The sequence below is a fragment of the Trachemys scripta genome, chromosome 2 (assembly GCF_013100865.1).
Source record: "Trachemys scripta elegans isolate TJP31775 chromosome 2, CAS_Tse_1.0, whole genome shotgun sequence".
Classification (NCBI taxonomy): Eukaryota; Metazoa; Chordata; order Testudines; family Emydidae; genus Trachemys; species Trachemys scripta.
The window spans coordinates 120,049,555-120,070,888 of NC_048299.1; the positions used below are offsets into that span (position 1 = coordinate 120,049,555).

Below are 21,334 nucleotides of genomic sequence, written 5' to 3' on the forward strand. Positions count from 1 at the left end.
TAGCAGTTTGGCCCTCCAACTTTTATCTACAGTGGTCAGGGGAAGGAATTTGAATCACAGTTACTACATGAGGTTTACCAACAACTCCAGGTAACCATGTGAGGAACAGCGTTGCCCACCTGCAAGTAATGGGGAAGTGAGAGAGTAAACTGCACCATTGGTTCTATTCTTTAAGTCCAACAAGACTGGGATACAGAGAAATGTTTTGTCGTCTTTGTATATAAAACTAGATAGCACTCAGCTAGTTATTACTCTCCCAATGAGATTATTCTTGGACTCTGCAAACCATGCTTCCCTGTGGCAATGTTCAGGCAACAGGCCCTTGCTTGTTCCTGCACCTACACAGATGTGTGACATGGCAGATTCTTATATCAATGATCTAGGACAGCATTCCAGAAGGTAGCGGAACAAATGAGCCAGAGGTGAGCATGCCGCACACAAGATGCCAGGAAAGAGGAACATTAAATTCCCATCCAGGAAGGCTCTGTGGTTATGCAACTGGAAAAGGCAGTCTGGAAAAAATCCCAGACTTACTCCTTTTTAGAGGGGCTCGTATACAGTAATTAAGAAACTAAATAATGTATTCTTGCTGTTAGAAAAAGGAAGAGCTAGCCTTTCTGCAGAGGCAGATAAAGGTTTCCTGCCCTGGGCCAGAGTAAGTGGAGGAACCCACCCCACCCCTTCTGCCTGTGGTTCTACCCCCGTTCCGCCCCTTCCACCTGTGGCCCAATCCACAACACCACCCCTTTCTGACCCTTCTCCCGTGGCCTCATTCTGTTCCACCCACAGTCCCGCCCCATTCTGCCCCCCCCCCCACTGCAGCCCTGCAACCTGTTTGCTCCTTTCTGCCATCCCCCATTGCAGCCCCAAGACTGGACCAGCTCTGTCCTCCTGCCATGGCCCTAGGGCCACAGCAGGGAGTGAGAGCTCCTGCAGTCCTGGGGCCAGAGCTGGAGTCAGGGTGCTGGGGCTTTCCCTGCCACCTGGAACTTCTGAAGGGGACCAGGGTTGGGGTGCTGGCGGTTCTCCTGCTTCACCCACCCACGCAGCACTTGTGCCGGGGACCAGGGTCAAGGCACTGGAGCTTCCGCAGCCCCACCTGCCTGCCCAGAGCTTTTGCCAGAGACTGGGGTTGCCTACTGAAGGCTTCCACTGCCCCATAGCAGATTTCTTCTGGGGAGCCCATTTTTCTGGGGCCCTCCAATTGGCTGGGACCCCTGGGCATGGGCCCTATGGGCCCATTGGCAGATTTGCCACTGCCTTTCTGTAGTCCATTGAAACCTGATGAACAGATTTATTGAAAGAAAACAGAGAGTAAACACTGAGGATGCTCATCAACTGTCTCAGAGGGATGCAGAACAGGATTTGGAGGTACCCCAGCAGATTTCTGTTTCTTAGAGTGGGAGACAAGTTTGTAGGAAGAATTGCCAGAATGTTTTTGGGACCTCAGCACACTGCAGTCTTCAATGCACAGTCTGTCCACAACAGCTATGCCTAACCTGGAGGATATAAACCCTCCAAATTGCTAATAATCTAGATCCAACTATGAGCAATAGCTCCATTGTTAAATATAAGACTCGAGCAGGCAGACTTACACTGAAGCTTGTGTGGATGGCAGACTACCTGGGTTCCTATGAGTTACTGTTTTAAATCCTTATTTAACTGGAGGGGATAAGTTGTAATGATTAGTGTAGCCAGCACCTCCACCAATAAATGGTGCCATAACTTTATCTTTAGTATTAAGTTGTGGTTTTGTTTATTGTAGCTGGCCTGGTAGGGGGTTAACAGGAAATTCAGTGCTGGGAGCTGCGGAGTTGGGGGGGTGGAGGGCAGGGGCAGAACACAGAACCCCCTATCTCCCCCCTGGGCCATAGGGACATGCCAGCCGCTTTCGAGACTGGCGTGGAGCCAGGACCTGCCTTAGCCCCACTGCGCCGCCAGACTTAGTGCCTATAATCTCCCAGTTTGGCTTTAGTAGCCTCTGGGAGACTCCCAGCAAAACCAGGAGGGTTGGCAACCCTAACTTGTCCCCCGTCAGCTCCCCCTGCCACCAAGGAAGTCTTGGACAAGGGGTGTGTGTGAGACCACTTCTCCTTCCACTGTTCATTAAACAGGAGCTAAAGAAGGTAGATTGTGTCATTCCCTGAGCTGCTGCTGCTACTCTCCTATGTTGTCAGCAGGGGAAAGAACTATCTGCTGGCAATTAGAAAATAAAGGGGGAAGTTAGTGAAATATCCAGATGGTATAAATAAATCAAGAAATCTTTTTCATACTTAGAAATGTTTTAATAATTAAATATTTAAAACTTTCGCTTGAGGAAAAGTATTTGTGACTCTGTGCAACACAGTGATATATGTGCTTAAAAACAATTGAGTGTGCAAGACACAAGTCAGCATAAAATTAGTGTTCACATTATTTCTCCTGCCTGAACAGTCAGACACTGAAATCAGTTACTATAGGATTCACTTAGTTTCATTGTTCCCCTGGGAACTTACATCATTGCCCCTTTATGACAATGGAACTAACTATGGATTTCATTTAAATTTCTTGGTTTGTTTTTCCTTCCATCACTAACAAGATCTTTTTCCCATCTCTTTGAAATACGTTTTTATGCATGATTCTTCAGGTCTCCATTCACAGAGGGCTCCGAAACTGAGATGACAAGGCCCTGATGTCCATCTTGTTCTTGACAGCAATTTCTGATGACTTTGTAGATGGCAAAGACAGGGATGACCAAACAAGGCACTCCAGCCAAGATCACAATGATGGCATACACCCAGTCAGGATATCCAACTCTCTCTGATTTGGGGAACTGATCCTGTGAGAATAAACAATCAAGTTTCAAGGACTGGTGGTCAAAATATATAAGAACATTCAACACAGGAATATAGTCCTGGACGGGACTGTCCTTGGTTACTGAGTCCAGTCCCTGGATAATGCAAACAACCCTGTTATATAATCCTGTTCATAAATGTATCAAGATCCATCCTAAAACTAGTTAGGTTGTTTGCCCCCATTACTAGATATATTAAACCCAGAGAAAACCCAGAGCCATAACATTAATTCCTCCATAACAGTATTTTAACTCTGAAAGGATAAGGGAATATTTGTAGTTGATGCATTAAAAGATATAAAACAAGATTTTTAAAAAATAGTTTTTAAAATTTAACTGAGTGCCACAATAATACTATTTAGCATTTAACGTCTTAAAAGCACTGTACACACATTGACTAAGTAATCCTCACAACATCACTGTAAAATAATGAAAATGAGAAAAAGGAGAGATTGAGTGATTTGTCCAAATTCACAGATTAAGTCATTGTGGCATAGCTGGGGCTAGACCACAGGAGTTCACTGGTGGTGTCACCTGATCTTTGCACTAGACTACAGTGACTTCTTTGTTACTGCAAATTCTATTTTGTACTGCAGTTTTCTGAGCCTAGAGGGTTTTGTGTATGTTCTGAGTTTAGCATTGTCAGGTTTCAAAAGTTTCATTGCTAAGGGTAGCAGCTCTGAGTGGTGGCTCAGTTGGGTAGGAAGAAGCAAAGTGCTCAGGGGTGGAGTTTTATATTTGTTGGAGACTTGCCAACTCTAAAGGATTTCCCCAACAAGAGGCTTTTGTGCAAGGCTTCCCTCTTTCAGCTCCCTGACACTCCCAAATGTCTTCTGTATCACTGCAAGCTCATGAGTCCCATGATATTAGGTATTTGTCTTAAAGCTTCAATTCCTGGATTCATGTGATTAAGTGAGAATTTCTGTTGTCTTTTCTTTTTTAAAAGTAACTTTCTAGCTAGAGAAAAGCTTGAAAATGTGTACCAAATGCATCCTGAAGGCTTAAAAATCAAAAGATAAATAAAAAGAACCCCAAACTTTAAAAAAATGTTTTGGGGACTAACACATGAATTTTGAATGCTGGAGAGTTTGTAATAAATTTTTTGCCCAGACTTTCCTGTGACATCCCCTCCCAAAGTGGCTTCTCCCCTAGGAGCTCACAAATAAGAGACTCTTTGGATAGGGTTCAAGGTAGACAAATTCCACCTGTGGCAGTGGAACTACTGGCTGCAATGCCATTCAGTCTTCCTGTAGGGCCAGGAGGCTGTGTCCTGTCCCTGAATATTTTGGTGCTCTTTGCACATGCAAGGAGGAGGAGGCTGTGGCCCCCTTTGGCAGACCCCTTGAAGACAAGATGGAGGGTAGCATTTCCCTAAGGAAAGCAAGAAGAGAGGTGATGGAGGAGCCCCAGAAGTCTGCTGAGGTAAAAGATGAGACCTGTGTCCCAGGGGCTAACTGTAGGGGTTTGGGGAGCTGGCATACACTGTGAAAGAGGGTAAAAGAGATGGAAAGACCCTGGGGATGATTCACTTAGGGGTGGGGGGTAGAGTTTCAGGGCATTATCAAGCTGTGCAAGACTCTTAAGTGGGGAGTTGGACCAGTATCTTCATCCTCTTCTTGGCCTGAGGGTGGTGAGGCAAGAAGAGCCAGAAACAGATGGGACTCTGCTGAGAAGGCAGGGAACAGCTGCTTATATTGGCTCTGCAGCTCCTGCCCTTGCTTTTACCACTGGTCTCCTGAACTGGGAGGACACTAAGAAGAGACTCACATTGCTACCCCCTCTGAGGTTTTTAAAAGTAAAGTGGGAGGGAGAACAAAAAGCAATGCTTTGAGGGGATCTTAAGGTGAAATGCCCTCACATGAGGAGAGTGTGTGTATTGGAGGGGGGGTAAGGTAAAATGCCCCGGTGGGAACGAGTGAAGGGGCAATTAAATGCCTGGGTGGGGGAGAAGGAAATGTAGTGGGAGGATGTTAAAATACCTTGGGAGGCACAGTTACAATTATTTTTAATTAATTGTTTCTCTTGGTCTTTCCTGTCATGTTGGTTGCACATGTACCTCAGTCAGTTCAACCAAAACTTGCATAACAAGTTGAAACTGCATTGCAAGACATGCGCTGAATTTGAGCTGAGGTTTTTTTATATAAAATATAGTACAAAAATAGCACACATGTGGCATAAGGTGACTAGATTCCATATATTCTAAGCCTGATGAAGCTCAGGTAAAATTCATTTGTCCATATGCAGTATCTTGTAAACCTTTTCCTGGGAGAAAATATTTATGCATAATAAACACAAGACTGACCCAGAGACTACAGAGGTAGATTCTGATTCTAGTTACACAAGTGAAAATCCTAATAACCACTGTGGCACACTGTGCCTCAAAGCAGCACCCTGGGACCCTCATATTCACCCCATCATATAGTTATGATATGTTTTGTACAAAGTATGCCTTATGAAGTATCATTTTAAAAGTCTTAATCTGTTGAACATTAAAATGCTGCTGTATGTGCTATCATTGTACGTGAAGTTGTAAAGGGGAGGGATAGCTCAGTGGTTTGAGCATTGGTCTGCTAAACCTGGGGTTGTGAGCTCAATACTCGAGGGAGCCATTTAGGGATCTGGGGTAAAAACCTGTCTGGGGATTAGTCCTGCTTTGAGCAGGGGATTGGACTAGATGACATCCTGAGGTCCCTTCCAACCCTGATATTCTATGATAAAGTTTTACTGTGTGTGTTACTGAAATGTGTTGTGAGGTTGAGAACACCCACAACCAGCCTTTCAGGTACAATAATGGAGCAGCCAGATGCTCCTGATGGCCCATTAAAGCGAGTACACACTCACAACAACTATCCTAGGAACTGTATACAACGGAGACCTCTCAGAGAGAGCATGGAGACTGCTTGACCCATGTCATAGTAAAGGCTCTTTCCAGCAAGCTGGAAGAAGCTATAAAAGAGAAGTGACATCATCACTGGGCCTCATTCCCCCCACAACTCAACACCTGGAAACACATCTGGAGGACAAAAACTCTTGAACTGGGGAGGTGGTCCCAGGCTGAAGGAGAATTCTATCCTGTGTACTGAAGATCTGTAACCTGCTTGTATTACCTATCAGGGTGACATAGTGCTTGATTCACATTCTCTTTAGTATATAGAATTTAGATTGTGTGCTTATTTTTATTTTCTTTGGTAATCATCTCTGTCCTTTATGCCTACCACTTAACATCCCTGAAAACCTATCTTTCTCTAATTAATGAATCCGTTTTATATTTTACCTAATCAGTATGTTTTGGTTGAGGTGCTTGGGAAATATGCTCAGGAACAAAAGCTGGTGCATGTCCTCTCTACTTTGAGGGAAGGGCGGACTGAGTTATAAATTTACACTGTCCAGGATACTGACCAGGGCCAGACAGTACAGCTCAGCAGTGCAAGACTGGGGAGCTGTGAGGAATTGGCTGGGGCCTCCCTATTGTTAGTTCATGAGTGGGTGGAAGAAGCATTCATGTAACTCTGCTGGGTGTGTCCCTACCCTTGGCTATCTGTGTAAGTGCTGTACCTGGAGAGGTTTGCAGCTTGTCACAATATCACAGTGGGAGAGGGAGCCCAGGTTAGTAAGCCAGTTAGTAAGCTCAGCGGTACACCAGTTCCAGGTTGCACCCTGGGAAAACCCATCACAACCACATTGCAGCTCTTATGGATTTTCATGGATATAAATGGGTTCAGAATCTGACCAACTAGTCTTTTGTTAACAGTGACAGCTCTCTACATTTCAAACTGTTATGCAATCCCTACTCTATAAAAGACTAAGTTCACAGCCTTCATCCTGTGATCCTGTCTCTCAGTAGGATCCTTACTAAGACATCATCATCTAGCAATTCCTATTCATTTGTGGCTGAATTTAGAATAGCAAGTTCATTTATCTACGATCTAACATTTAATTTTTTATATTCCATTTTATGCATTGTAGTAGAATATTCATGAGAACACTGTTGAACAGGCAACGTGGGGAAGATGGATGTAATTAGTACAGGCACAGAAAAAAAGGAGGAATACATAAAAAAATTCAAGATATGTGTTTTGACATTATGTACTTACATAATTAGGATCCCAAATGATATAGAGCAGTTCTTCATTGACTTTCACCACAAAGTAAAAGAAGAAGATAACTAACATAATGAGAGGACTGATGACTCTCCATGTGGCCTGCCAGAAAATGTTGGGTTTGTGTCCAATCATAAACTCAATATCCTTGTTAAACCTAAAAGCAAAGGTAGCAAGTTCAGGAAATTCACTCCACTGCAGTGGTTTACAAAGCATATTCAGAGACTGTCCAATCACATGCACAAATGACAAACTAAAATGCCCTAATTGTACTTCTCAGAACTTTTCAATGCCACAGTAAAATATAAATTGGTAAAAACAAGATTTAGAAATATTTTTCTAATTCAGGCAAATATCAACATAATTATCCTACAAGTTTGAATCAAATTTCCCAAAAGCATGCCAGGAAAAATACTCTTAAAAACATGCATTGTTTCAATAATTGTGTGACTGCTTCTGATTTCACGCTGCTTGTAATTATCAAGAAAAGCAAAAAAAGATCAAAAAGATCAAGTTATGGCATGGTGCCTTCAAAAAGTAAGAACAGGTGTGAATTGATTTCATCCATAGGATGATTGAGTGTAAGTTGAGTTTCCCTCTGATGTATTGTAAAACTTCTCAAGGTTTTTCTGTTTGCACCTCAGAACTGTTTCTTTTAAAGTGTAATATCATTTATTACTGAAAGGAGAGAAGGCAAATTGAAGGCATTTTTAAATGTGGCTTTTATGTATAAGGTTCACTTAGATAGTCATAGCAACTGTATTTCAGAGTGTTAAGTAGAGTACTTTGACTTGTCTTAACCACACACATGCTACTTAATTATAGCCATTTTTGAAAGTGTCCTTCAGTCCTCTTTTGTGACTGTCCAGTAGATCGCTTGGGGGTGGATCTGATTGAGCTATTGAGTTGCCTTAACAGCTGTGAATGGTGCACAGAATCAGGATTACAGGTGCCCACTTTCAGCTTTCCCAAGAGGTGTTCCACCCCCACTCCACCCCTTCCCCCAAGGCCCCGTTCTTGCTCTGCCTCTTCCCACCCCCACTCTGTCCCCTCCTCAAAGCTTTGCCCCGTCCCACCTCTTCCTGCCCCACTTCACCCCGTCCCCAAACGCACCCTGCCCTCACTCTTCTTCTTCCTGCCCCTGCTCCTCCCCAACCCCCCAGCAGCTGATCAGCAGCAGGTGGGAGGCACTAGGGGAAGGGGAGGAGCTGATCGTCAAGGCCCACTGAACAGCTGATCGGCGGGGGGCTGCTGAGCACCCACTATTTTTTCTGTGGATGCTCCAGCCTCAGAGTCAGCGCCTTTGATCAGGATGAAGATAAACTATCACATATATTTTATTTTCTCCTTTTATGTGAGTGGGACAGAGCCCCAGCTGCCATTGTAAAGCTGCTAAGGCTTAAAAACACAGTATCAAGGCAGGGGATGTGCCTAAATGGAAGTAAGGGTTTCTATTTGCAAACACTTTCAGTTTTGATGGGATATATTATTTTTTCTCTTAATATCCATAGCAATATTTGAGGCATTCTGGGACTCCTTAGGCCTGTTTTTTTAGAGTGCTGAATACTTACAGCACACATTGAGTTCAACTGGATTTGTGTGGGTGATTAGCACTTCTGAAAATCAAGCCCAAAATCAGAAGCCACTTTTGAAAATGTTGGCCTTTACCTCTCTATGACCCCGTTTCCAAATCTGAAAAATGGGGATAATGATGTTTATCTTCCATTGTAAAGTGTTTTGAGATCTAAAAAGAAAAATTACTCGAAGTAGAGCTTCCTATTTCCAGGGAAAGGAAAAAAGAAGGCGATTCCATGAAGTTTACTAGGGACCACTGTATGCTATATTATGATAATTTACCTGGGGTAATTTACCTTAGATACTATTGTGAAACAACCCCCTAAGAAAAAGAGTATCTCCTCCCTCCCTTACTCCCCACTAGCACTAGAAGTGCATGGCAGTTGACCCAAATAAGTTAATACCAAGAATCCAGCTCACCCTTACAGGTTGGTGGATTATATTTTGGAAAGCAGTGATTCTGAAAGGGACTTAGGGTCTTCGTGGATAACCAACTGAACATGAGCTCCCACTGCTAATGTGGTGGCAAAGATCAAATGCAATCCTTGGATGTATAAGTAGGACAATATCAAGTGGAAGTAGGGAATTGTTATTGCTACTTTATACAGCATTACTGACACCATTGCTGGAATACCATGACCAATTCTGATGTCAAAAGCAGTTGACAAATTAGAAAGTGTGCAGAAGAGTTACAGAAATGCTTTGAGGTTGGAAAACTTGCTTCTCAGTGAGACATTAAAGAAACTAAGCTATTTAGTGTATCCAAGAGGAGATTAAGAGATGACTTGATCACAGTCTAGACAAATTCAGCTAGACAAATTCAGATTGCAAATAAGGCATACATTTTTAATAGTGAGGATAATTAGTCATTGGAACAATTTACCAAGGTTCATGGTAGATTCACGATCACTGGCAGTTTTTAAATCAAGGGTGAATTTTTTAAAAAAAGATATGCTCTGGTTCAAAAAGGAATAATTTGGGGAAGTTCTATGGTCTGTATTATACATGATTACAGTGGTCTCTTCTGGCCTTGGAAGTTATGCATCTATGAAAATCTTCTGACTGCTGACAGACAAAAGCACAAGATCCTATGGCTGGAAGCCAAAGCTAGATGAATTCAGATTAGAAATAAGGTACATATTTTTAAAAATGATGGCAATTAACAATCAGAACAACTTGTATTGGTATGTGGTGGATTCTTAGTTACTTGAAGTCTTTAAATCAAGACTGGATGTCTTCCTAAAAAACATGCTGTAGCTCACCCAGAAGTTATGGATTTGATGCAGAAATCACTTGGTGAAATTCCATTGCCTGTGTTATGTAGGAAGTCTGATTAGATGATCATAATAGTCCTTTGTGGCCATAATCTAGTTACCTATCAAATGGGCTATTGAGGGGTTATATTACTGCCTTTTAGGATGAGAATTTTTATTATTGATTGACCATTTGGTAATCTGGATGGTCAACATGAAAGATAAAATGCCCAAATTACTAGATGGTGTTTAACACTCCACCCTTATGGGTACAAATTAATACACCAGCAACAGAAGTGAACATTAAAATGTGGACTTAATGTCTCTGTGTGGGATGGAAAAGGAACCTAAAACTGAGGCAACAGGTTCCTTCTTGATTGGGGAAGTATGTGAAGTGTGCCCTCTTTTCCGGCGTTAGAAAGAAAAAACTGGGGGAAAACACATCATAAACAGAAGCTATTAATGCTTATAGGATGGGAGAAGGGGAGATGCACCAAGAAGCAGCTAGTAGGAAAATGGCCACTTTTAGACTCCACTTGCTTGGCTCTATCAAATTTAAAGGGCCAGCTCCAGAAAGACATTCTGGGAAAAATGTTCTGAAGAGAGTTAGTATTGAACAGCCAGTCAGCAAGGAAGGGATTCATAAAGAAAAGGCTTGTGTAATGCAACTGTCTCACTAAGGCTGTGCATTGGAGAGTAGTCCAGCAGGTAGGTAGCTGTGCAGCCACATTATGGTGCTGGGAGATGCTGGGGAGCCACTGAGAATTAAGTGGTGTCACCAGCAAAATTAGTGGTGAGATATAGTGGCCTCCACAGTGGCCCAGGAAGCTGGGCCAGCAGTAGCTGAGAAAAAACAGGGAATAAGGGATGAAAGGACCCTGACACAAAGTTACTGAAAGAATTGCACAGTCTGTTGCCCACAAGAGTAAAAGCTTCCATATCACATTTAGCTTGTGCAGTTTGTTTTCAATATTTAGAACTGCCCAAATCAGTACAATGTCACTTAAGCACTGCACAGCAGGCACTGGCAGATTCTGCAAAACATGCAGGAATAAACTGTACACTATTCAGGAATGGCTACTGTGTAGAAATCTTTTTTTAAAACCTAAAGATTCTACTACTGTCTTTCACAGTTAGGAACATAGGAATTGCCACACTGGGTCAGACCTGAGGTCCATCTAGTCCAGTATCTTGTCTCCAGCCGTAGCCAGCACTTGATGCCTCAGAGGATGGTGTAAGAACCCTATAGTAGGTGGATGTGGGATAATCTGCCCCATTATTAGGCCTCATCCTGGTCTTTAGAGAATGGCATATGCCCTAAAGCATGACATTTTATATCCTTTCCTAAAATTTTATCATTAACTATAATTTTGCTTATTCTTGTTACAAATGTAAATGTCCAATCCCTTTTTGAATATTGCTAAATTCTTAGCCTGAATAACTTCCATAATTACACATCATGTGAAAAGTATTTCTTTAATCAGTTTTGAATTTGTCACCTTTAACTGCATCAAATGTTCCTTTGTCATGTGTTGTGAGAAAAGGAGAATAGAAGCTCTTGATCTCACTTCTCTATAACATCCATTATTTCATATACTTTTATCATGTCCCCACATCCTAATCCTAAATCCTTTATCTTTTTCAATAGCTCTTCACATGAGAATTTTTCTATGCTCCTGAATCATCCTTTTTACTCTTGCTCGAACTCTCTCCTTTTTCAGATGGTGTGACCAGTACTTCCACACAATATTACAGATGAGGTAATACAATTCTTTCTGAGGAACTGTCCCCAATTGAGGTGTCATTGGAGGAGGTTTGGGAACAAATTGATAAACTAAACAGTAATATGTCACCAGGATCAGAGGGTATTTACCTAAGAGTTCTGAAGGAACTCAAATGTGAAATTGTAGAACTACTAACTGTAATCTTTAACCTATCATTTAAATCAGCTTCTGTACCAAATGACTGGAGGATAGCTAATGTGAAGCCAATTTTTAAAAAGGGGCTCCAGAGGTGATCCTGGCAATTACAGGCCGGTAAGCCTTACTTCAGTACTGGACAAAGTGGTTGAAACTATAGTAAAGAACAAAATTGTCAGACATATAGATGAACATCATTTGTTGGGGAACAGTCAACATGGTTTTTGGTGAGGCATGATTTCCCTTTACAATCTGCTAGAATTCTTTGAAGGGGTCAACAAGCATGTGGACAAGGGGGATCCAGTGGATATAGGGTGCTTAGATTTTCAGAAAGCCTTTGACAAGGTCCCTCACCAAAGACTCTTTAGCAAAGTAAGCTGTCATGGGATATGAGGGAAGGTCATCTCATGGATTGGTTAAAAGATAGGAAACAAAGGGTAGGAATAAATGGTCAGTTTTCAGAATGGCGAGAAGTAAATAGTGGTGTCCTCCAGGAATCTGTACTGGGGGGCCAGTCCTATTCAACATATTCATAAATGATCTGGAAAAAAAAGGGGTAAATAGTGAGGTGGCAAAATCTGCAGATGATACAAAACTACTCAAAATAGTTAAGTCCCAGGCAGACTGCAAAGAGCTACAAAAGGTTTTCACAAAACTGGGTGACTGGGCAGCAATATGGCAAATGAAATTCAATGTTGATAAATGTAAAGTAATGCACATTGGAAAACATAATCTGAGCTATACCTATAAAATGATGGGGTCTAAATAAGCTGTTACCATTCAAGAAAGATATCTTGGAGTCATTGTGGATAGTTCTCTGAGACATCCACTCAATGTGCAGCAGCAGTCAAAAAAGTGAACAGAATGTTGGGTATCATTAAGAAAGGAATAGATAATAGGACAAAATATCATATTGCTGCTATATAAATCCATGGTACGCCCACATTTTCAATACTGTGTGCAGATGTGGTCGCCCCATCTCAAAAAAGATATATTGGAATTGGAAAAGGTTCAGAAAAGGGCAACAAAAATGATTAGGGGTATGGAATGGCTTCCATATGAGGAGAGATTAATAAGACTGGGACTTTTCAGCTTGTAAAAGAGACGACTAAGGGGGGATATAATAGAGGTCTATGAAATCATGACTGGTGTGGAGAAAGTAAATAAGGAAATGTTATTTACTCCTTCTCATAACACAAGAACCAGGGGTCACCAAATGAAATGAATAGACAGCAGGTTTAAAACAAAAAAAGGAAGTATTTCTTCACACAACGCATAGTCAACCTGTGGAACTCTTTGCCAGAGGATGTTGTGAAGGCCAAGACTATAACCGGGTTCAAAAAAGAACCAGATAAGTTCATGAAGAATAGGTCCATCAATGGCTATTAGCCAGGATGGGCAGGAATGGTGTCCCTAGCCTCTGTTGCCAGAAGCTGGGAATGAGCAACAGGGAATGGATCACTTGATGATTACCTGTTTATTCCCTCTGGAGCACCTGGCATTGAAGACAGGATACTGGGCTAGATGGACCTTTGGTCTGACCCAGTATGGCTGTTCTTATGTTAAACAAACTAGGTGAATGATCAACATGATGGCAAATTAAATTCAGTGTCAACAAATACAGATTGAGTTGTTTACATTTTTCCCTCCATACATACACCTTACAAATTAACTGTATGTACTCAGGAAAGGTACCCTGGGTACCCTGGCATTACTGTGGACAGCTCTGCTCATCAATATGCAGCTGCAATCGAAAAAGCAAATAAGATTTTAAGATACATAAGGAGTGGGATGGGATAGACAATAAGACGGAGAATATTGTAATTAGGATGACCAGACAGCAAGTGTGAAAAATCTGGACAGGAGGTGGGGGGTAATAGATGCCTATATAAGAAAAAGCCCCCAAAATCGGGACTGTTCCTATAAAATTGGGACATCTGGTCACCCTAATTGTACCGTCCCGATATTTAAGTGTTTGTCCCGATATTTCTCTCTGCCAGCAGCACTGGTGTTTGTTTTTGTTTTGTTTTTTTGCTCTGCTGACGGACCTCTCCCCCCACCAAGAATTCATTTAATTTCTCTGCAATGGCCTTATCTTCCTTGAGTGCTCCTTTAGCATCTTAATTAATTAGTAGCCGCACTGGTTGTTTAGAAGGCTTCCTGCTTCTGATGGTCTGGGGGGGGGGGGAATTGTCATTATTTTTTGAGTCTTTGGCTAGCTGTTCTTCAAATTCGTTTTTAGCCTTCCTAATTTTATTTTTACACCTCATTTGCCAGAGTTTATGCTCCTTTCTATTTTCCTCACTAGGATTTAACTTCCACTTTTTAAAGGATGCCTTTTTGCCTCTTGCTGCTTCTTTTACTTTGTTGTTTAGCCACGGTGGCACTCTTTTGGTTCTCTCATTATGTTTTTAAATTTGGGGTATACATTTAAGTTAAGCCTCTATTATGATGTCTTTAAAAAGTTTCCATGCAGCTTGCAGAGATTTCACTTTTGGCATTGTACCTTTTAATTTCTGTTTCAATAATCTCCTCATTTTTGTGTAGTTCCCCTTTCTGAAATTAAATGTTACAGTGTTGGGTTGCTGTGGTGTTTTCCCCGCCACAGGGATGTTAAATTTAATTATATTATGGTCACTATTACCAAGGGGTCCAGCTATATTCACCTCTTGGACCAGACCCTGTGCTCCACTTAGGACTAAATCAAGAATTGCCTCTCCTTTTGTGCGTTTCAGGGCTAACTGCTCCAAGAAGCAGTCATTTAAGATGTCAAGGAACTTTATCTCTACATCCCGTCCTGAGGTGACATGTACCCAGTCAATATAGGGATAGTTGAAATCCCCCATTATTATTGAGCTTTTTATTTTAATAGCCTCTCTAATCTCCCTGAGCATTTCACAATTACTATCTCCATCCTGGTCAGGTGGTTGGTAATATATCCCTACTGCTATATTCTTATTATTAGAGCAAGGAATGACTATCCATAATGATTCTATGGTACAGTTTGGTTCATTTAAGATTTTTACTTCATTTGATTCTACGATTTCTTTCACATATATTGCCATTGCCCCACCGACACGATCTGTTCTGTCCTGCCGATATATTTTGTACCTGTGTCCCATTGAAATTATCGTCATTCAACCAAGTTTCTTTAATGCCTATTATATCAATATCCTCATTTAATATGAGGCACTCTAGTTCACCCATCTTATTATTTAGACTTCTGCCACTGGTATATACGCACTTTAAAAACTTGTCACTTTTTAGCTGTTTGAAATTACATGATGTAATTGAATGGGACTTTTTTCATTTGACTGTTTCTCATCAGATCCTAACTGTATTTTATCATCTTCCATCCTCTCCTCCTTATTAGGACATAGAGAATCTCCATGAATAGATTCTGCCCTAAAGTATGTCTCTGTTCAAACTACGGGGTCCTCTGTACCTGTCGGCTTTCCCCCAGCCCTTAGTTTAAAAACTGCTCTATGACCTTTTAAATTTTAAGTGCCAGCAGTCTGGTTCCATTTTGGTTTAGGTGGAACCCATCCTTCCTGCATAGGCTCCCCTTTCCCAAAAATGTCCCCAGTTCCTAATAAATCTAAACCCCTCCTCCATACACCATCATCTCATCTATGCATTGAGACTCTGCAATTTTGCCTGTCTACCTGGCCCTGCGAAATTGACCTAGTGGAGTGCATGCAGAGTCCGGATGGAGGCAAGAGGTTGAGCCCCTGGCACAGTGAGTATTGTAACTGGAGACCCATTTGGAAATCTTTGAGCTGATATTGTGGAACCTTTGGATCTTTCTGTAGCCAATGATTTTAGTTTATTATCCATTTACTGTGTGATGTTAAGATTAATCAATATGTATTATTACATATATTCATTGTATGTTATTTAGAATTAATTTATAGGATTATAAAAGTATAAGATCAATCAGTATTTATCAGAACCAAGCTAAATTCCCTCTAATCTGCATGGCCGCACAGCAGCCTATTAAGCGCCGCGCAGGCGTTCAGGGCTGCGGTGGGGAGAGATGCCTCCCCACCAACCCCGTACCTGCTGCTGTGCCCCTCCCAGCCCTGACAGTACTGGGCATATAATGGCACTGGGCCCACACTCAGCAGGGGCCCTGCAGCCCAGCCTGACACTCCACTTCACTGGACTCCTCTCTGGACCCTGCCCCGCGCTCCTATGGGCCCGCCGGCCCAGGGCACCTCTTAACCTCCCTCCCCCCACTCCTCTCTCTGCCTCACCAGCAGGCAGGAGCCACTGGCTGCCTGCCCAGGGTGGAGAGGCAGACGAAAAGGAGCCCACGTCTGCTGCCATTCCTCCAGACCACTGGTGAGGGACAGTCTGCCGCTTTGGGCTTCCCTGGGGAGCCCGAAGCAGCGGACCATCGCTGGCGACCCAGACTGCGGACAGAACTGCCGTGGCCCAGGGGGAAGAGGTGACCCACCCCTGGCCCCAACCCAGCCCAGCCCCCCAGTCCCTGGACCTGCTGCAGACAGGGAAGAGTCACCCCAACCCAACCCAGCCCAGAAGCTGCCAGGGCAGACTGCACCCCAAACCCCTCATCCTAGCTTGCACTCCCAGAAGGAGCCCTCACCCCCCTCCTACACCCCACCCCTCTGCCCCAACCCTGAGCCCCCTCCCTCACACCAAACCCCTCGGTCCCAACCCCGCCTCATGAATTTTGTTATGTGCACCAATATGGAGGTGATGTGTCACAAAATTCTTTCTGCACATGTGTGGGAAAAATTAGAGGGAACACTGGAACCAAGTATTAGACATGAGTAAGACAAGCTCAAACAACCTGTAGGCTGAGGCCTGCAAGACTTTAACTTAGCTATTTTAGGCCTTGGAGACAAGAAACAATGACTTAAGCTAATGACCGAGAAATAACCCTAAGATTATGGGCAAAGAAGTGCCAAGGGGTAATATTGCGCAAAATTATCCATAAGATTAATATTAGATCATAAAAATACTGTAAAGGTGTATCTGTCTCAGATGTGTGCTAGTGAGAATAAAGGAACATTATAGAAAACTGGGGGGCCCTTAAGTTTCCAGGAGACACAGACCAATAAGAGAAAAGGGGGTTGACACTTTTATGGACATGTGCAGAATGCTATAATGTCACATTATAAAAAGGGGATGACCAGAATGGGAAAATTGAGCTCCCTATGGGAGACTCCAGCAGGAACCATCCCTCTACTGATGATCAAGCCTTGAGAGACCCATCAGACCCTAACACTATTGTTAACAGGGCTGGCTCCAGCTTCTTTGCCGCCCCAAGCGGCAAAGCAAAAAAAAGGAAGAAAAAAAAGATAAAGCCGCAATCGGCGGCACTTCGGCAGCAGCTCTACCACACCGCTTCATTCTTTGGCGGCAATTTGGTGACTGAGGGATCAGCCGCCGAATTGCCACCAAAGACCCGGACGTGCTGCCCCTTTCCATTGGCCGCCCCAAGCACCTGCTTGGTTTGCTGGTCCCTGATTGTTAAGGATGTGAGTATAACTATATTTGTAATTTGTGCATAGGTCTGTATAAAATTTCTGTATGCTTGGGTAATCATAACTTTAAATTTGTTGGGGAGGTTTAGGTTGGATATTAGGAAAAACTTTTGGTTGGATATTAGGAAAGCTTTTTCACTAGGAGGGTGAGGAAGCACTGGAATGGGTTACCTAGGGAGGTGGTGGAATCTCCTTCCTTAGAGGTTTTTAAGGTCAGGCTTGACAAAGCCCTTGCTGGGATGATTTAGTTGGGAATTGGTCTTGCTTTGAGCAGGGGGTTGGACTAGATGACCTCCTGAGGTCCCTTCCAAACCTGATATCCTATGATTCCTATGATCCTATCCTAATTGTAACTTTAATCAAACATGTAAAATAGATTCGACTTTGCACTGGTGATTGTATGTATGGTCACACTACCCTTCGTCTTTATGTGTTGATAGAGACTAACTCTGAAGCAAGTAACAGAGGTGACTTTCACTCTGTTAAGCTTGAAACTGTATCTGCCAGAGCTGAACCCATGGTGGTGTAATACCACATTACAAAATTCAATTTAAATAAAATAAAAGGCTACCTTTCCATGAACAAAAGATTTTAGGAGACTTCCTAAAGTCCTTAGTCCTGTCCAAGTAGAATGCTAGCATTTTTCTAACATCTAGCATATGCAGAATCGCTTCCCTGTTATCATGATGAGGTTTTGGGAAAAAACAGGAAGATGGATTTTTGATTCATATGAAAAACAGAAGCTACTTTTTAGGGAGAAACTTGTGATGCGGTGTAAATGTTACTTTTTCTTTAAAAAAGACTGTGAATGGTCGGTGTGCCATCAGGGCTGCTATTTCTCCTATGGGCCTAGCTGAGGTGATGGCAACCAGAAATGCTGTCTTCATTGACAGGTGTGAAAGAGAGTAAGTCATCATGGGGTTAAAGGGAGGCTAGTCAAGGCTCTGAGAACTAGATTAAGATCCAAGGTTGGAGTGGGTGGTCTCACCTGCAGGAACAGGTTTCCAATGCCCTTATGTGTCAGTGGGTGAGTGAACCCTGAATATCCATCTACTTGATAGTGGAAGGCCATTATGAGAGCTAGATGTACTTTAAGGGAGCTGAGAGACAGTTCTGATTTTTTGAGGTCTAAAATGTAGTCTAAAATCAGAGGGAGGGAGGATGATGTCAGGTCTATGTACTTAGAAAGACACCAAATTTGTAATTGTTTCCATTTTTGCAGGTAAGTATGCTGAGTGGTCGATTTTGGCTGTGTAGAAACACCTTGTCAGAGCATACTACCTAAGTATTGGAACCAAGAAGGATTCAAGCCTAGAGACGGAAGATCCACAAGTTGGGGTAAAGGATCAGTCTGTAGTTTTGAGAAAGTCATTTTGAAAATGGGCGTGTGACAGGGTCGGTAGCTCACCGCTGTGGCGCCTCCTCCTGGCCGCTTCGGGGAATTAGTTTTGCGCCAGTAGAGCGCCCTCTGTGGGCGGCGTTCTGCCTGTCGTCTCGCCTTTGTGGGGTGCACGGACTTGCGTTGCTCCCGACGTCGGCATCCTCTTCCGGAGCACTGCCCTCCGACAGTGTCCCTTTGTCCAATCACACCCCCTTTCGGGGGGGTGGTTAAACAACAGCCCCACACCCTCGAGTCCGATCCTCACAGTCCAGGACCTGGTGTGGTGCTGACAGGCCGCTCCCTGCGACCCGTAGCTGTGCGTGGGGCAGCACAGCAAACAAAGGGGGAAAAGGGGGTGGGGGGACTCAGGCCCGCCCACTACTCTGAGTCCCGGTCCAGAGGCCCTCGGGTGACAGTCTCACTGTCCTTCTTCTCCTTCCTCCTCTGACTATCCCTCTGGACCACTTCCCCAACAGCCCTTCTCTACGCTAGGCCTCCTCCTCTCAGGCCTGCCGCCTAGCAGGCTATGTAGTGGGGCCTTCTCCCGCTCTCTCAGGCTGGCCTGCACTGCGCTGTCCGTGGTGCTGGCCTCCCAGCTCTGGAGACAGACCTTCCCCTCTGAAGGCCTGGGACAGACTGACTGCTCCTGCTCTGGGCAGCCTTTTATATGGCTAAGCCGGGCCCTGATTGGCTGGCTCCAATCTGCCTTCTTATTGGCTCCCAGTAAGCCCTCTCCTGATTGGCCGCGCGTCTACGCAGGCGCCTAGGCCTGCCGCAGCCCAGTCTCTCTAGGTGTGGGGTAATCGCCCCACCACAGGGCCGAAGACAGATCACAGGACATACTGCCATCTATGCCAGGTAAGGGAACCAATCTTACCATGGCCAGGAGGGGGCAATCAAAATAACCCTTGCTTTGTCTCATTGTATTGTCAACAGGACCTTGGATAGTAAAGAAAATGGGGGAAAGGTGTATAAAAGGTGGGGAATGGGAGAATGAGGGCATCGCCCAGAGACTGTTTCCACAGGCCTGTCTTGGAGTTGTAGCGAGGACATTTCTTGTTCCAGTAAGTAGTGAAGAGCTCTATAGTCAGGGTTCCCCAAAAGGCAAATATGTCATGAAGCACCTCTGAATTTAGTTCCCATTCGTGGTCATGTGAAAAGTTCTGACTGAGACTGTTGGCTGTCATGTTCTGTATGCCTGGTAGGTAGATGGCTTAGATGAGCATGTTGTGATGTTTGCACCAATTCCAAAGTTTGAGTGCTTCTGTACAGAGGGAGTGAGATCCGAAGCCTCCCTGGCGATTTATGTAAAACATACAGGTCATATTGTCTATCATGACATTTGTATGGATGTTCTTGATGAATGGGAGAAAGTGTGCACAGGCATTCCTGACAACCCTTAATGCTCCCAGCCTATTAGAGAGGCATCCTTCATCAGAGTCGGTGATGGTTGTACGAACGGAATACCTGATCGGACATTGGATGGGTCTTTCCACTAGTCCAGGGAGTGCTTTACAGTGCAATGATAGTGGTTTGCTTAGTCTGTCCTTGTTTGGGGAATAGACAGATCTGAGCCACATCTGCAGACACCTCACGAACAACCAAGCATGTGGCGTGATGAAGGTGCATGCTGCCATATGACCAAGCAGCTGTAGACAATTCCTAGCCGATGTTTGTGGCCTGGCCTGGACTGTCTCGATGAGACTTGTGAGGGTGGTGAACCTGTATAGCAGGAGGAATGCTCTCACTTGTACTGTGTCAAGTTCAGCACCAATAAACTCCAGTCGCTGTACTTGGGTGAGTGCTGATTTCTGGGTGTTGAGCTGTAGGCCCAGTTGCGAAAATGTGTGCATGGTCGTTTGAGTGGCTTGTATGGCATCCTTAAATGAGGGAGCCCTGAGGAGGCAGTCATCAAGGTATGGGTATATAACAATGCCTAATGTTTGCAGGTGTGCTGCTATGACAGAGAGAACCTTGGAGAATACCCTGGGTGCAGATGAGAAGCCGAATGGGAGCACCCTGTATTAATAATGGTTCTGGCTAAAGGTGAACCATAGGAACTTCCTGTGTGACAGTTGTATCGAGATGTGGAAGTAGGCATCTTATAGGTCCAAGGCTAGAAACCAATCTCCTTGCTCTATAGCTGTGCACATATCTGTTTAATGCCCTTAGATCTAGAATGGGCCTCCAACCTCCCTTCATCTTGGGGATCAGGAAATAATGTGAGTAAAATCCCTTGCCTCTGAGTTGCATCAGGACTGATTCTCTGGTCCCTAAACATAACATATGATCTGTTTTCTGGAAAAGTAGGTTCTCATGAGAAGAGTCCCTAAAAAGGGACAGGGAAGGAGGATGGCTATGGGGGAGGGATGCGAACTGAATGGCATAACAATTCAAAATAATCTTCAAGATCCATCTGTCGGAGGTGATATTCTGCCAACCGCTGAGAAAGATGGTCAGGTGACTTCCGAAGAGCCGTGACAGGTGCATAGATGGCAGTTGATGTTCCAAGGAACAGCTGTTTGAGACCGTGACAAACCCGTCAAAGGTGCTTAGGGAAGGAGGGCTGGGAGGTCATGGACTGGGGGGCTAATTGCTTCCATTTTTGTACCCTAGATCTTTTACATTGTGGCTCGTAAGAGAGCTGTGATGGTGGGTACCGAGGTGGTCATGAACTGTGCTGTGGTTGAGAGCCATATTTTCTCTTTTGTCCAGCAGTATAGATTCCCAGAGATCATAGCGTGGCCTGGGAATCCTTCA

General features: G+C 43.8%; 1 protein-coding gene across 1 annotated transcript in view; it reads right to left on the bottom strand.

Moving 5' to 3' along the window:
• Positions 1-2,287: 2,287 nt before the first annotated feature.
• Positions 2,288-21,334, bottom strand: part of SLC6A19 (solute carrier family 6 member 19) — a 62,219-nt gene continuing 43,172 nt past the window's right edge. Inside the window, exons 11-12 of the mRNA XM_034761491.1 lie at positions 6,928-7,090; positions 2,288-2,818 (exon numbers count right to left, since the gene is read on the bottom strand). Coding sequence (XP_034617382.1) covers positions 2,609-2,818; positions 6,928-7,090 — 373 coding nt within the window. The 3' untranslated portion in view covers positions 2,288-2,608. The remainder of the gene's footprint in view (positions 2,819-6,927; positions 7,091-21,334) is intronic.